Source organism: Phragmites australis, chromosome 4 (assembly GCF_958298935.1).
Source record: "Phragmites australis chromosome 4, lpPhrAust1.1, whole genome shotgun sequence".
Lineage (NCBI taxonomy): Eukaryota > Viridiplantae > Streptophyta > Magnoliopsida > Poales > Poaceae > Phragmites > Phragmites australis.
In genome coordinates, this window is record NC_084924.1 from 48520947 (window position 1) to 48535558 (window position 14612).

A 14612-nucleotide genomic window follows, 5' to 3' on the forward strand; every position below is an offset into this window, starting at 1 on the left:
TACTTGACATTCGAACGACAGCTTTCCCAGGGAACCGGAAGCATTTCAAATTAGAACTTGCATGGTTCACTAGGGATGATTTTCATGACCGTGTGCTGGAAATCTGGAATAAGCTGGTAAAAGGACAGAACCGTACCCAACGATGGAATAACAAGATAAGCGCCTTGCGCAGACATCTACGGGGTTGGGCGGCCCATACCAGTGGTACTTACAAACAAGGAAAGTCTAACCTTCAGTCCATCGTAGATGATTTGGATATTGCCGCTAAGGTACTAAGCCTAACTGACTTTGAGAGAGACTAATTGGCTCAATCCAGAGATCGACTGGCTAGGCTTCTTCGTGAAGAAGAACTCAAGTTGTACCAGCGCGCGAAAGTGACTGACATCTTGCTAGGCGACAGTAATACCAAATATTTCTAGATGGTTGCCAACGGCAAACATAGGAAGAAACAGATATTTTGCCTTGAGCAATAAGAAGGCAAAATTGAAGGCGAGACTGATCTAATATCCTATATTACCTATTATTACAAAAAGTTGTTTGGGCTGCTTGAGGACAATACCTTCTCGTTGGATGAGTCTAGGAATGAGGACGTCCCTCATGTCTCATAGGCTAAAAATGATTTCCTTATGGCACCTTTCTCGGAGAAGGAAGTTCGGGATGCTGTGTTTGACATGTAACACAAAAAAGCTCCCAGCCCGGATGGGTTTCCAACAGAATTCTACCAGAGATTCTGGGTTGTCATTAAGTTTGACTTGATGAATCTATTCCACGAATTATATACAGGTGATCTACCTTTGTTTAGCCTCAATTTTAGGGTGATAACTCTTCTACCGGAAATCAATGAGGCAAATCGTATACAACAATATAGACCTATGTGTTTGTTGAATGTTAGCTTCAAGATCTTCACAAAGGTAGCCACTAACTGTATTAATTCTGTTGTGGATCAAGTGGTCAGTTCAACTCAAACTGTGTTCATGCGAGGACGAAAGATCCTAGAGGGAGTCGTCATCTTACATGAAACAATGCATGTACTGCACAGAAAGAAAATGAATGGTGTAATTTTTAAGGTCGACTTTGAGAAGGCCTATGACAAGGTCAAATGGTCCTTCCTTCTACATACACTACGGATGAAAGGTTTCTCGCCCAAGTGGATCTCTTGGATTGAGACCTTCGTCTCGGGTGGAAGTGTAGCAATTAAAGTGAATGATGATGTCGGACCTATTTTCCAAACAAGAAAAGGTCTCCGACAAGGTGACCCACTTTCACCAATATTGTTCAATATAATAGCAGACATGCTAGCAGTTCTTATCAAAAGGGTCAAAGCAAATGGGCAAATAAGTGGAGTAGTGTTCTACAATATATCGATGACACGATACTCTTTATGGATCATGATCTTGAGAAAGCCCGCAATATGAAGTTATTGCTTTGTGCATTTGAGCACCTATCGGGTCTCAAGATCCATTTTCATAAGAGTGAACTATTTTGCTTTGGTGAAGCCCAATCCATGACCGAGCAGTACATCGAGCTTTTCGGCTGTGGTATGGGTGTATTCCCTTTACGGTATTTAGGCATTCCTATACATTATAGGAAACCGAGGAATGCAAATTGGAAAGGGGTCGAGGAACAGTTGGAGAAGAGACTCAGTAGTTGGAAAGAAAAACACCTTTCAACAGGTGGCCGTTTGACTCTGATCAGTGCTCAGCAGTTTGCCCATGTACATGATGTCTTTCTTTGCTATACCAAAGGGTGTGCTTAAAAATCTTGATTATTTTTGCTTCAGGTTCTACTGGCAAAGTGATGATCAAAAGAATAATATCGACTTGCTAAATGGGACATTCTGTGCCGACCCAGAGATCAAGGGGGTCTAGGTATTCAGGATCTAGATACTAAGAATATTGCCTTACTCAACAAATGGCTTTTTAAGTTGCTCACATCTGATGGTATGTGGCAACAGATGATTTGTAATAAGTACCTGGGCTCTAAACCCTTATCGTAGGTCTAGTGGAAAGCTGGGGATTCACACTTCTGGGCCAGCCTTATGAAGGTGAAGCGAGATTTTCTCCGTTTCGGAACCTTCACTATCAAAGATGGTGCCCAGGTTAGGTTTTGGGAAGACCAATGGTTGGGTAATTGAACAATATCCATGCCTCTACAATATTGTAAGGAATAAACATAATACAATAGCAGAAGTCCTCCAAACCTTCCCTCCAAAGGTTTCTTTTAGAAGATATCTTATAAGACCAAAATTAATAGTATAGAACGCTTTACTTCCTCGAATCGCAAATATTGTGCTTACTCAGAAGCCAGATGAGTTCAGCTGAAACTTAACCCCAAATGGGCAGTTCTCGGTGAAATCTCACTATCTTCCCTTAGTGCATAGTGATGTTCCTAATGTTAATAAACGTCTTTAGAAACTGAAGGTGCTACTCATAGTCAGAATCTTCCTTTGGTACTTACGCCATGGTGTAGTTCTGATAAAGGATAATCTAGCTAGGTGTAATTGGTAAGGGGATACGAAATGTTGTTTTTGTCATCAAGAAGAGACAATTAAACACCTTTTCTTTGAATGCTATCTTGCTCGTGCCGTGTGGACTATCATACAAGCTGTTTCAGGACTTTTCCGATCTCGTAGTGTCTCACATATGTTCGGTAATTGATTACGGGGTCTTAGAAGGGATTTAAAATCGAAAGTACTGCTGGGGGCGGCTGCTACTTGCTAGTCGCTTTGGTTATGCATGAATGATATGGTATTTGACAAGAGAAATATTTCATCTCCTTTAGAGGTTATCAACTTTTGTATCCACTGGCTCTGTACTTGGGCTATTCTACAGAAGCCGGATTTCAAAGATATGGTTACAGTGGCGTGTCAGCATTTAGAGCGGGTGGTCAGGAAGTGTTTTCCTCAAGTTTATAGGTGGCGGTCTAGTCGGAGGATCGGAGCGCCTTAGCATTTCATGTTTCTTCTCTTATATTAACCTCTTTTTTATTTCTTTTCTTTTTGGACTGTGTGTATTTTGGCTATACAGAGATCAAAAATATTCTAAGTATGATTGTATCATTTGATGTAATTGTTGAGTTTAATAAAAACTTCTTTTATCAAAAACCACCGGACTCCGGCGGTTGGAAGTAGAATTTACGAGGACGCGCGCGCGAGTAGTCAGTCAGTGTGTCAAAACGGCAAACGGGATAGTTGGTGGGCAGTGGGTGCCGGCTGCGCCGCCGCCCACCGGTACCCGCCGGGTTTTGACGTCCTCCCTCCGCCCGCCCGCTCGGCGGCGCAACTTTCCCGTGAGAATGGCCTGAATTCCACGGGCGCGGCGGCTAACTGGTCGTGCACGTCGTCCCCTTATACATGCACCTTGCTGGACGTCGAACAGATCGGTAGGATTACTACCAGTGTCATCCATATTTTCCGCATGCAGGTGCATGCACGCGTGCATGTTGGCGTGCGCGTCAACTCCATCGACAGGGATGTGAGGTGTTTGGTCCATCACCGGTGACTAGGCCTAGGTATAGACCTCACTGTGGCGAATCACCCCAACCGGCAAAATTCCAAGCCATGGAGAGGAGACATGCGCCACTGTTGCCGCCGTCGTAGAGCTGATGAGTGCACATATACTAGCACTTTCCTCGGTTCCTGGAAGAAGCTACTACTAGTAGTGCTGCATAAGCATAGTAGCGCACATACTGTTTCAAATTCCTGGTTCAAGATACGCATACGAAATAGCAGCCAAAATCTTTTGCGTGCTAGTGTTTTCTCTCTGGATGCTTTACAGGTCGGATGAGCCGTCCGGTGTCACCCCAAGAATAAACGACAGCGAGCAACATCCAATAAAGCATGATTGCATTGGTGTGTTGATATGTATCCTGGCATGTCGAGCATTATTCCACCAAAACAATGGATTGGATGGGAGAAATGATGTCAGAAAAATGACAAGATTTTGGCCCTATAGAACCTAACTCTAGGGCTCCTCCAGGCTGCAGCCCACTAAATTCCAATTAGGCTTTAGCTAGCTAGCCCAACTAGCTATGGTGAATCGGTGTCCTCACTCCTCACCTCATTAACCTTTTCCTTGCCACAAACCCATCAACCTTTTCATTTGTTTTCGTTTGTATCACTGGAACAGGCAACTTATCTGAAAGAGATGACAGAAAGAGAGCTATTACACGTACGTCGACACCTCAAATCCAAAAGAGATGGCTGCAAACCAATCCACGACGCCAATTGCTTTAGAGAGAGACGACCTCTCATCTCTCTAGTCTAGAATTGCAAACCAATTGGGGCACTTCTACTTCTTGTTGGATGCGTCCCTTTCCAGCGGCTTGAATTAAGCACAAGGGGAAAGTAAGGAGGAGACAGGCAGATTTGCGAGATAGAACCTGACCGAGTTATTCGAAAGGAACGGCTCGCTCACTTGCAGAGATGGTGACGCTTTTTCTCTGTAGAGTCTGTACATACATCTTAGCACCACAATCCACATTGATCATGTACGCCTCAAGAAATGAGCTCAAACAGAAGTGAACAGTCTTGATAAGCCATGTGTGCACAAGCGCATGTGAAAAAATCGCGTTCACCTAAGAACCTCGCTGCACCAAGTAACAAATATGTGAGCTCATTTGCATAGTTGAATAGGGAAAAGGGCAATTTAACATCTTATGATTCCACGGTACACTAACATTGGATTATCAAGAGAAAACACCACTATTGACACAATCATGATTAACTTATAATAGAGACAATAATGAAGTAATTAACTTTGAGATTTACTCTACTGTTTCTATCTTTCCTCTTATTCTTTACCAGCCTTAATAATCACCTTTGTGCATGAAGTCTGCAAATTAACAAATTAAACATATTTTAGGATTACTAGTTGAATGCTCGTGCGTTGCAACAGGAACAAAAAATTTCACGAAATAATATAGTTGGCTGGATGAGGCTAACGCAAAATAACACCACACAATCAACCAGTAGCAAGCTCAACTCCCATCACAAAGAAGTTATGGGGTCGTCTTCCGCACGATTAAACTATGATACACCCTATTCTCCTCTCATAAGCGACTAAACCCCTCTATATTAATCTTGCCACAAAGGATTTATCCTCGCAATGGACTCCTTACATGGGGTGTTACGTCACAATGCCTGTTGCATGTTTTGACGATCTCTCCTTGCTTGCCTCTGCATCGGTGTCATATTTGCATAGCATGCCCTATCACGTGCATGTCTTGCTTTCCTATGAGCATTTTGTTGATCATACCTTGATTGTGTTTGCTCTTGTGTCATGGTTCCCTAACTCTGCTCTGAAGAAGCCTGAATGTCCATAGGGTAACCCTCACTAACAAGATTAGCACAATCACCATCTTTTATGGATTCAACTGGGACATATATGCTAGCGAGAAGGGGGTCGTCCACTGGATTGTCCATGGTGTTTTTCATCGCAATGGTCTCCAGAATGGTGCTGCGTCGCAGCTTGCGGCATGCGTTTTCACAATCTATCCTTGCTTTCTTCTACTCAGGTGTCATATTTGCATACTGCGCCCTATCACATGCGCGCCTTGCTTCAATTTTCTCCATTGTTAATCTTGCCTTGATTCATGACTTGGGTTGTTACGTTGCAATGCGCGACAGGTGTTTTCACGGTCTCGTCTTGCTTTTCTCTGTTTGGGTGTCATATTTGCATAGCGCGTCCTATCACGTGCACGCAATACTTCAACTTACTCGTTTGTTTGCCTACAAGCACTTTGTCTCGACTCTTCTAACATGTTAGTAGAATGTGTCGTATCATGAGCATGCTTTCTTCCTAAAACGGAGTCACATGATATTAATGTTAATGCAAGAACCCATGCAACATGAACAGATGTGTGTAAGTTGTATACTGACCATTAGATTCTTCACCTTGTAACAATGTACTCGATGGCAATATACTTTGAGAAGGATATACGGATGTCGGAGGATGAACTCCTCAAGCGGGGATCCAGAGGAACCCCCTTTGAGATTCGACCGCGGGGGGGGGGGGGTAATTCCGAATCTACCTCGTACGTGAATTAAATGAGAGTATACGAGAGATGCAGGAGGGACGGATGATCGGATGCTAGTGGAGTAAATACTCGAGGGATTTTAGACAGGTTCGGGCCGCACGGAACGTAATACCCTATTCCTGTGTGTATGCTATAAATACTCTGGGAATGCCTCTCTGTGGATCTCTTGCGTTACAAGGATTTCTGCCTAAGTCTAGAGCTTCGGTCCTGGAGAACCTCTGCTCGGCTTCGAGCTTCGTGTGTCATATCTTCGTTAGCTTGTCTGCGTCTGTTGAACTTCTTGAACTTCTAAAGCCCTTCTAAGACCCTGTCCTTGTCGTCGGGTGCACCTCCTCCTTTTATACCGTCGGGGAGGCTTGGCGTGCCCAGAAAGGAGAGCACGAGTCTCCATGAGCCATAAATAGAAAGCAACCATCATGAGCTGCAGCTTGATGTTACGGGGGTTGAAAAATGCATCCCCGACCAGTCCTATCGTCATCATGCCACTTTTCAGCGAGTGCAGCAGGGGGCCCACCGGGCAGCCACTGAGCAACCCCACGTGCCTGTCCGGTCAGAGCAGGCCTGACACAGCAGGGCGGCAGGCGATATGCCTCGAGCCCAGCGACGATATCCCAAGGCGCGCCGGATGACGCGTGATGGGACCCGCCGCATTAAATGTCCCCACGCCTCCCTGCCAAGCAGTGGCAGGGACTGACAGCAGGGGTGGGGGGAGTGGTTGGAAGTGACAGGTCACGCTCCCTCTTAAATGTAGCATCAGGCTTCTCACCAACTGACACCTCACCGCTAAACCCTCGTGGGGTCCACCGGCAAGGGGCTTCTCAAGTTCTCGGGGAACTCTGGGTGCTCGGGGACTACTGTTCATAACCCCGAGCGCCCTCTCCCGGATATGCCTTTTCTCAGTTCTCAGGGAACTCAGGTACTCGGGAACCACTGTTCATGGCCCCGAGCGCCCTCTCCCAGAACTATGTCTTCTCGGGTCCTCGGGGAACTCAGGTACTCGGGGACCACTGTTCATAGCCCCGAGCACCCTCTCCTAGAACTTGTACTTCTCGGGTCCTCGGGGAACTCGGGTACTCGGGGACCACTGTTCATGGCTCAGAGCGCCCTCTCCCGGAACTTGTACTTCTCGGGTCCTCGGGGAACTCGGGCACTCGGGGACCATTGTTCATGGCCCCGAGCGCCCTCTCCTGGAACTTGGTCTTCTCGGACCTCGGGGAGATAGTCCCCGAGGGAAGACGCCATGTGGTATTCTGTTGTTCTAGCATCGGGACTCGGGGACCTCTGGTTCGTATGTCACCGACAACGGACGAAGGACAATTTTGGTTGGCCTCATCTTCATGATCTGAGGACATGACACATAAATCTGATGGTTCAATTACAAATAACCCAGTAGGGGTAGGCAAGGAAATAATGTTGTGATATCTCTCTGTGCATTATATCCATACGAGGACATGACATAATCTAAATCATAATTCCAGAAAATATAACAAAAAATGAGTCATTCATCAAACGAGCAGACACTACGATCAATTCAAAGAATATTGATGTAGGTATCTCAATTTATATGCTTTAACTTGAAGATTTATCAAGATAGAATAATAGACAGGGAAAAATGATCAACTATGAGGCAACAAATAGGTGCATTCACAACAGATTTAATTTGGGTAACGAATTGAGTTGATGCATGTTTCTACTACCTAGTGAGTAGTACTCAGTTCCACCAGAATATTAAATTTTAGAGCTGTTAAGCAATGCTATATCTTCTACAATATAAATTTCAATCTGATAACCCAAGGAATCAAACTTAAATAACACAATAACTTAAAAAACATTTTTTTAATTATAATATTAAAGACTATTATAGATTAATAGATAGATGTCATGGTCAAGCTCACTCCATTCAGTACATGACATTTCAATTGCATATATTGATGTGCATGCTTTCAACCAATCAAGCAAAAATAGGTCAAACATCGAAACTATGCCTCAAGTTTGCAGGAACAGAAGAGGGCATACTGAGAACCATGGATTAGGTTTTGTAGCAGTTTTTTGTCAGTAGGAGATCTTGCAAAACACCAGCTTCCAGTCTGAAAACACACTGTTAATATATATTACACACACATATAAATGTAACAATCTAAATGGAACTTTTAACAGCTACATATACTCCACACTGAGATGTTTGGTCAAAACATAAGTAACAAAATGGCAAACTTGAACCACACATACTCAATACAAAAGGGTTCTATTTGGGAATAGCTATCTGCATACCTCTAATAAGATTACGGGAGTTCTCGTGAAGCAATAGCACACGCCAGCCAATTATCTTGCTAGCTCATGTTTTGCAAACAATATGAGCATGGTAATGAGCACAAACATAATGAGGGAGTTCTCTTGAAGAAATAGCAAAAGTCAGCCAAGTATCTCATGTCAATAAGCACACGAAGTAATTTAAGTATACATACCTTTCTGTCTTCAGGACCTTGTTCCATAGAAAAATCTTAACGATTTTCCCATGGACTGAAATTTTAGTGCACAAAAGAGAAGAATTGGAGAGAGATGATATAAAACCTCTGCACATAAAGATTAACTAAAGTCAAGACAAATATTGGAAATCAGTAATTTTTCCATAGAGCAAATGTCAAGGACCATTTCCATAGAGCAAATGTCAAGGACCATTTTATCTGTTTGATAGAAAAGGGATTTTATTGATAGACAAATATTGGAAAAGAATTGCTAGATTCTAAGCAATTTGATCAGTTTTTAGCTTTTTGCTAGTCTGTCGATGTTTTGTGATGTATAATTAGCTTGGTTTACCTTAGATCCACAAGTGTATGTATAAGACTTTCAGAAATCAGGTATGGGCACCAAAGTATTGGCAGAGCAAATTAAGGCTATCGTTTTGCAAAAGGATCAGAGACATGTATTAATTTCTTTAGCTCGGAGAAAAAAACTTTTAAGTGAATTCATGATCTAGACCAATCGCTTAGAAAGGCTGCCGTACCAAGCTGCAAATATTTTAATGAAATGTTGTAGTTTGCTAAAGCAAGGACTGTATGAAATTTGTGGGATCAGTAGCAAAATAGAAATCAGGGAACATCTATGTAACAAAGACAACAAACTGATGCATGGATCGACGCCTTCCCTTCTGACTCACCTGTTTCACCGCCAGCGTGACAAGAAATCAAGAATGCACATTGAATATCCTTGTTGCCCCTGCAAGAAAAAGACAGGTTGAACTGAGGTCAGCTGCATGGACAATTTTGACATACGAGATCAATCGGTCTTGCGAGCTAAAGACGAATGGCATAATCGAACGTTGAATGGATTAGATTAGTAGGCCACCACCATGCAGCATATAAAACCAGCAACAAAATGAACGGATGGAGAATGAACGACTTCGATTTGATCGCTCATCTAACTGGCCATAAAGAGAAGATTCCCAAGAAAGAAACGATCGAATCCGATGAAGCTAGGGTTCCTTACCAAGGGGAAAAGAGCAAACCAACCTGAGGCGGCCCCACTAGCGTGCGTTGTCCCCAGATTGCCTGCCCTGACGGCGCCGGCCATGGCGAAGGCACCACCGACCCGGCGGCGGCGGTGGCCAGCAGTTGGAGGAGAGAAGGGATCGGGAGGTGAGGCAGAGAGGATCGCTGGAGTCGTGGAGGTGGTTGCGGGAGGATGAGGTGATGCAACCGATGTGCGTGATTCAAGTAGAACATTTGTTATTGGAGATAATGCATTAGGCGTACGTGCCAGCGTAAATAGATGGAGAGATAGGCAGACGAATGGGCAGACTACGGGCGAATGTTGGGACTCACGAGACGCACACGGCGAGGTGAACGATCTACCTTCTTTTTAAGTAGTAGAGATATCTTACTTCTTTTACAAATAAATTAGAATATCTGGTAATCTCTTATTTATTCAAATCATGGATGATATTACATTCTGACAAATTTAAATCCATGCCATTTCTATTGATTTTGATTATGTCATTGGTGTAATGAAATAGTAGTAGTATTACTAGTCATAAGAATCATCAAACAAAAATATAAGAATTGACGTCAATTCAAAAGCCTACATATGCATTTATGCATTTCATAGGGTGATAAAGGCCGATCACTGCCATCATGCGTGACTCATAACGGTACATGGAGTTGCATGAGAGGTTGGCATCATCCAGCGTAAAACTCTCAAATGGAGTTGCATCATGTTATTCATACATTTATATAACATTTGAAGGATACAGAATCCTGAAGAGTTTAATGTCATGATATGTGGGAAACCGTGTTGGAGATTGTCGTTGTTGTTCTGTTAACAAATATTCTGCCATGTAGAAAGATACTTTCTTTAAACTTATATATTTTGGCTTTTTATTGTGAGAAAAACAGTTATTTTTAAAATACTCTTTAACTTGGTGAGGTATGTTTATATACATACCCATTACTTGCTGAGTTTATCTCGCCCCTGTTAACTCTTTTTCAGGTACATTTAGGTTGTTGATGTGTATTTTGGGAATGAGACTTGGTAGCTGCACGTATCACTTCACCACGATATTAATAACCAACCATGCGTTTTGAAACTTTATCTTTGGTAGTATATCGTCTATGTTGTATCAAGTTTTGTTTGAGGAGAACTAATCTAATGCCTGTTGTAAAGTATTGTATAGCATAGTTGCGTTGTAAGAAGTTTTATATAATGTGTGTGTGTGTGTATATATAGATGCTGCAAAAAAAAAAATTGAATTTTTAACTGTTTTATGCTTAATCGTAAAGTAGGATGTTACAAAAGCATCACTAATTTCCATGTGATAACTTCTACATGATATGCCCTTATCTTTCTCAAAGCATTTCTTTGCCTCCCTAAAAAGATGGTACCTGAGAGCAAAGATGGATATGAATACACAACTAGCTAAGTAGATACAACAGGCAACTAAAGATATAAACATACACATTTAAATAATGACATCAACGGCAAGATAGCTTCGTGGTAATCCGAATGAGAAGCTTCTAGTATATTATTCCACAACAAATCAAGGGCCTTATGAACCAGCAATGTAAACCACCAAGTCAAGCACTAATCTAGCAACCGTAGTTGTCAATAACTCAAAGAAGAAATGTTAAACTGATATCATGCCATGTGAAAAGGGCGCCAGATTTATGTGCAGGAAAAGTTTTCAGCTCCTTCTCTAAGCTCTTGAGGGTTGCAGCTGCTTCTCTGCATTCCTTTGTCCTCATCTCCTCAACTGAATACGTTTCTGTTCCGCTGGACAGAAGAAGCACAGAATGAATGAAGCATGTCTCCCAACTCTGTGAAATAGAAGAGGTCACGCTTCTCTGAATCTTGAGAAAGGGACAGAACATCAAAGGGGCTAGGACCATCAGATGCATCCTCAGGAAATTTGAGTTTTGGATCCACGACTGATTTCAAAATCTCTGAAAACCCCTGGAAGTGCATTAGGAGGATTGAGGAAGTGTTGAATGAGATCCCGAGCCTTTGGGAGCCAACAACCATTACAATTGGAGTCAGTAAAAGGGCAAATCCACAAACTCCACGAACCGTGTCTCTTAAACTGAAACACTGCCTCAAAGATGGTATCTGCAGTGGTTCATCAAGGATGAGATGCAGGCGATGCCGGTGGCGGGCGGCGGCGAGGGGGACAGAGGCGGAGACGGTGCAGATGGGCGAGCGTTTGATGGGCCTTGCGGGAAGCACAAGTGTTACACAGTCTTTGAGAGTAGATGGGCCGGGCCTATCAGAGCAGATATCGGCCCACGTTATAACAAAGGAGTAATCCCGCAGGTCCCAATTTTCCAGGAATAAAGCATCGACGAAGGGCTCTGTACGTTCCGAAGGAGGAAGAAGATGAGAAGGTGCGCTGCATCTCCGAGCCGAAAACGAGGCAGGGATCTCGCGGACCACGCCGGATGAGCCGCGGCCGCTCTTCGCCTGCCCTCTCGTCGCCGCCCGCACCACCTCGCCTCGCCGCCTTTTAAGAGTAGTGGAAGGATCCGCATCTGAGCATGATGCCATCCTTCATTTGGCACCAGCTTTAGTAGCACCAACTGTTAGATACATGCAGGCATGCGCCATGAGCGCATCACAGTCCTCAAAATTTTACACTGCATTGCACCGGCCACCACTATTCTTGGTTCCAGTTAACGGGAGAGGATATCTCATCGAGTTATCATGCCGTCCAAAATGAAATCAAAAGTTGGATTCTCTTTTAGATCGAGTGGATTCCATGATTATAAGTTCATAACCCTAGCATCTATTCCCATTTTTGGCGTTGTTTTTTTTAGAGAAATACAGGAAGAAAACCCCTGTGAAATTGATGAGAGCCGAAGTCGAGCAGGCTCAAATGTGGGTGCCACGGGCGTAACAATGCGCATTGACCAATTGCGCTAAGCTCAACTTCTTATCAAAAGTTGTTGCTTGTTATGCCTGCTGCTTGCTTTGGTATGTCTTTTCATCATGTCCAAGTGAAGCCTGCTCTTTTGGATTATCTCTAATCACCCCAGATTAAGCGCGTATGCTTAATTAAGCTAAGTAGCTAACTAGTCCACGTACGAGTGTACAATCTGTCGTTAGGCCTACTTACTCATTCACCTGCTTGCTTCTGATTAGATCTAATTTTTGGTGAACTTGTGATGAGATTGTAGGAGTAATGCAATGCCAAGTTTGGTAACCTTCTGTTGAGCGCATGATGAGCGGCAGGCGGCACTTTGCCTAGTGTGACCGGAATGTATCAGCGGACGCATGGGACAGCAAGCAAACCGTCCAGGTCCAGAACAGTGTTTCCTTCGAAGGCATCTCATCACCTAAGGTTAGATCCCAAAAACTGAAACAAGAATTTGGTTATGCACATCCAAATCTCCTGTCAAATCGTTTTGGAATACAAAATGTTGGCTCATCCTCCCTTGTCTGTGAGTCCTGTCTTTTACTCTCTTCTATTCGATGGAAGTAGCAGAGAACGCAAGCCTGGGAGATAGATACAAGCATTTCTGACATTTGCTTATCAAGACCATTCGTTTGTGTTAGGATTCGTATTAGAGTGATAGGTGAAAAAATTATAGAGTAGGTGGGAGAATCAATTGATAAATAAATATCAAGTGGGAGAGATGGACGGCCGAGATAGGTTGTGTGCGTGTAAAGGCATGTGGAGTTGCATTTTCCATTAGTCGCCTTTCATGTTGTATATCTTGGCTTGCAAATGCAAATAAACAGTATCTTAACTCCCGAGACATTGTACTGGAAGAACATGGCTAGTGTAGAACTCACTGCAATTTACCACAAGCTCATCTGAAACTGAAAGGCTGAAACAGGTTAGGTAACTCCATGCCCTTCACTCACCACGAGCTAATTACACACTGGTTTGCGCCAATTATCACTGCTGGTAATCGAACCAAATGTGACGTTGACCACCTAGCAGCCACTAGTCTGATACTAAGTTTCAGTTGATCAAATCAAATTACTAGCGATTATTTATGTGGCCACCACTACTAAACTGGATCACACTCCATTTCACCTGGCTCTTCACTAGCTCCCCGTAGCTTAGCTTGTCACACGCGTACACACACTTGTCCTTGGCCGAGGGCATGAAAGCGACGACACGGCGCGGCGCGGCCGGGGGCCTACCGTCCAAGAAGAAGAAGAAGAAGGCCGCGCGCGGCTTCATGTGCGGCTGCGGCGGCTCCAAGTCGGTCTCAACCATCTCCCGCGCCGCCGCCAACATTTCCTCTGTCACGACGACACCGACGGAAACCGCAACAACGGCGTCTGCGGCGAAGCCAGTGTCAGCAGCGAAGAAGACGGTCGTGTCGTGCTACCGTGGCGTGGACGCCGACGACGCGGGCGCGAGCGCGGAGGGCACGCCCGGCGTGGACGCGCTCCTGCGGCAGTTGCGCGAGCTGGAGCGCGGCGTCCGCGCGCTGGGCGTCCGGGAACGGGAGGACGACGTCGGCGCCGAGGGCAACGCGCCAAGAAGGCCGCGGCACAGGCGGAGCGCGAGCGACTGGGAAGTAGGAGGCGGCGTCGGGCGCCTGGAGTCCGAGAGCGTGGCGGTGGTGACTGAGTCGGCGGACCCGCTGCGCGACTTTCGGTGGTCGATGGTGCAGATGATCGAGGAGAACGGGATCACCGGCGGCGCGGAGCTGCGGGGGCTGCTGCAGCGGTTCCTGGCGCTTAACTCGGCGCGCCACCACCACCTCATCCTCCGCGCCTTCGCCGACGTCTGGGAGGAGCTCTTCGCCGGCGGCGGCCGCGCACCACCACCTCCGGCTCCAGAAATCTCGTACAGCAGTAGAGCTAGCAAACAGTCGCGCTGACACGTTGACTACAGTCACTTGTGATAATTTCCGCCCTCGGGAATTGTTGCTGTCCGAAATATAGAGTAATATGCCTTGCACGCGTGGTTTTCTGTGCCGTGACCAGAAATTTGTGCTCCATTCTCGTGAGTTTCTTGCGTTCTGTACATGTAATACGTAACATTTTCCGTGAATTTTGCATGGTGTTGCGTAGTGCATTCTTTGATCGACCACAACATCCGTGGTACGGGGAAGGAGATGGAGATGGGC

At 44.8% G+C, this 14612-nt stretch overlaps 1 protein-coding gene and 1 long non-coding RNA gene across 2 annotated transcripts; one reads left to right on the forward strand and one right to left on the reverse strand.

Moving 5' to 3' along the window:
• Positions 1–8501: 8501 nt before the first annotated feature.
• Positions 8502–9757, reverse strand: LOC133914529 (uncharacterized). Its single transcript, XR_009909259.1, has 3 exons — positions 9523–9757; positions 9194–9252; positions 8502–8609 (listed from the first exon to the last, which is right to left on the reverse strand). It is a non-coding gene; the product is annotated as an uncharacterized LOC133914529 (long non-coding RNA).
• A 3822-nt stretch (positions 9758–13579) lies between these two features.
• LOC133914530 (transcription repressor OFP8-like) lies at positions 13580–14568 on the forward strand. Its single transcript, XM_062357628.1, has one exon. It carries the CDS (start codon positions 13635–13637, stop codon positions 14361–14363), a length of 729 nt encoding a protein of 242 aa, XP_062213612.1. The 5' UTR covers positions 13580–13634; the 3' UTR covers positions 14364–14568.
• Positions 14569–14612: the final 44 nt, after the last annotated feature.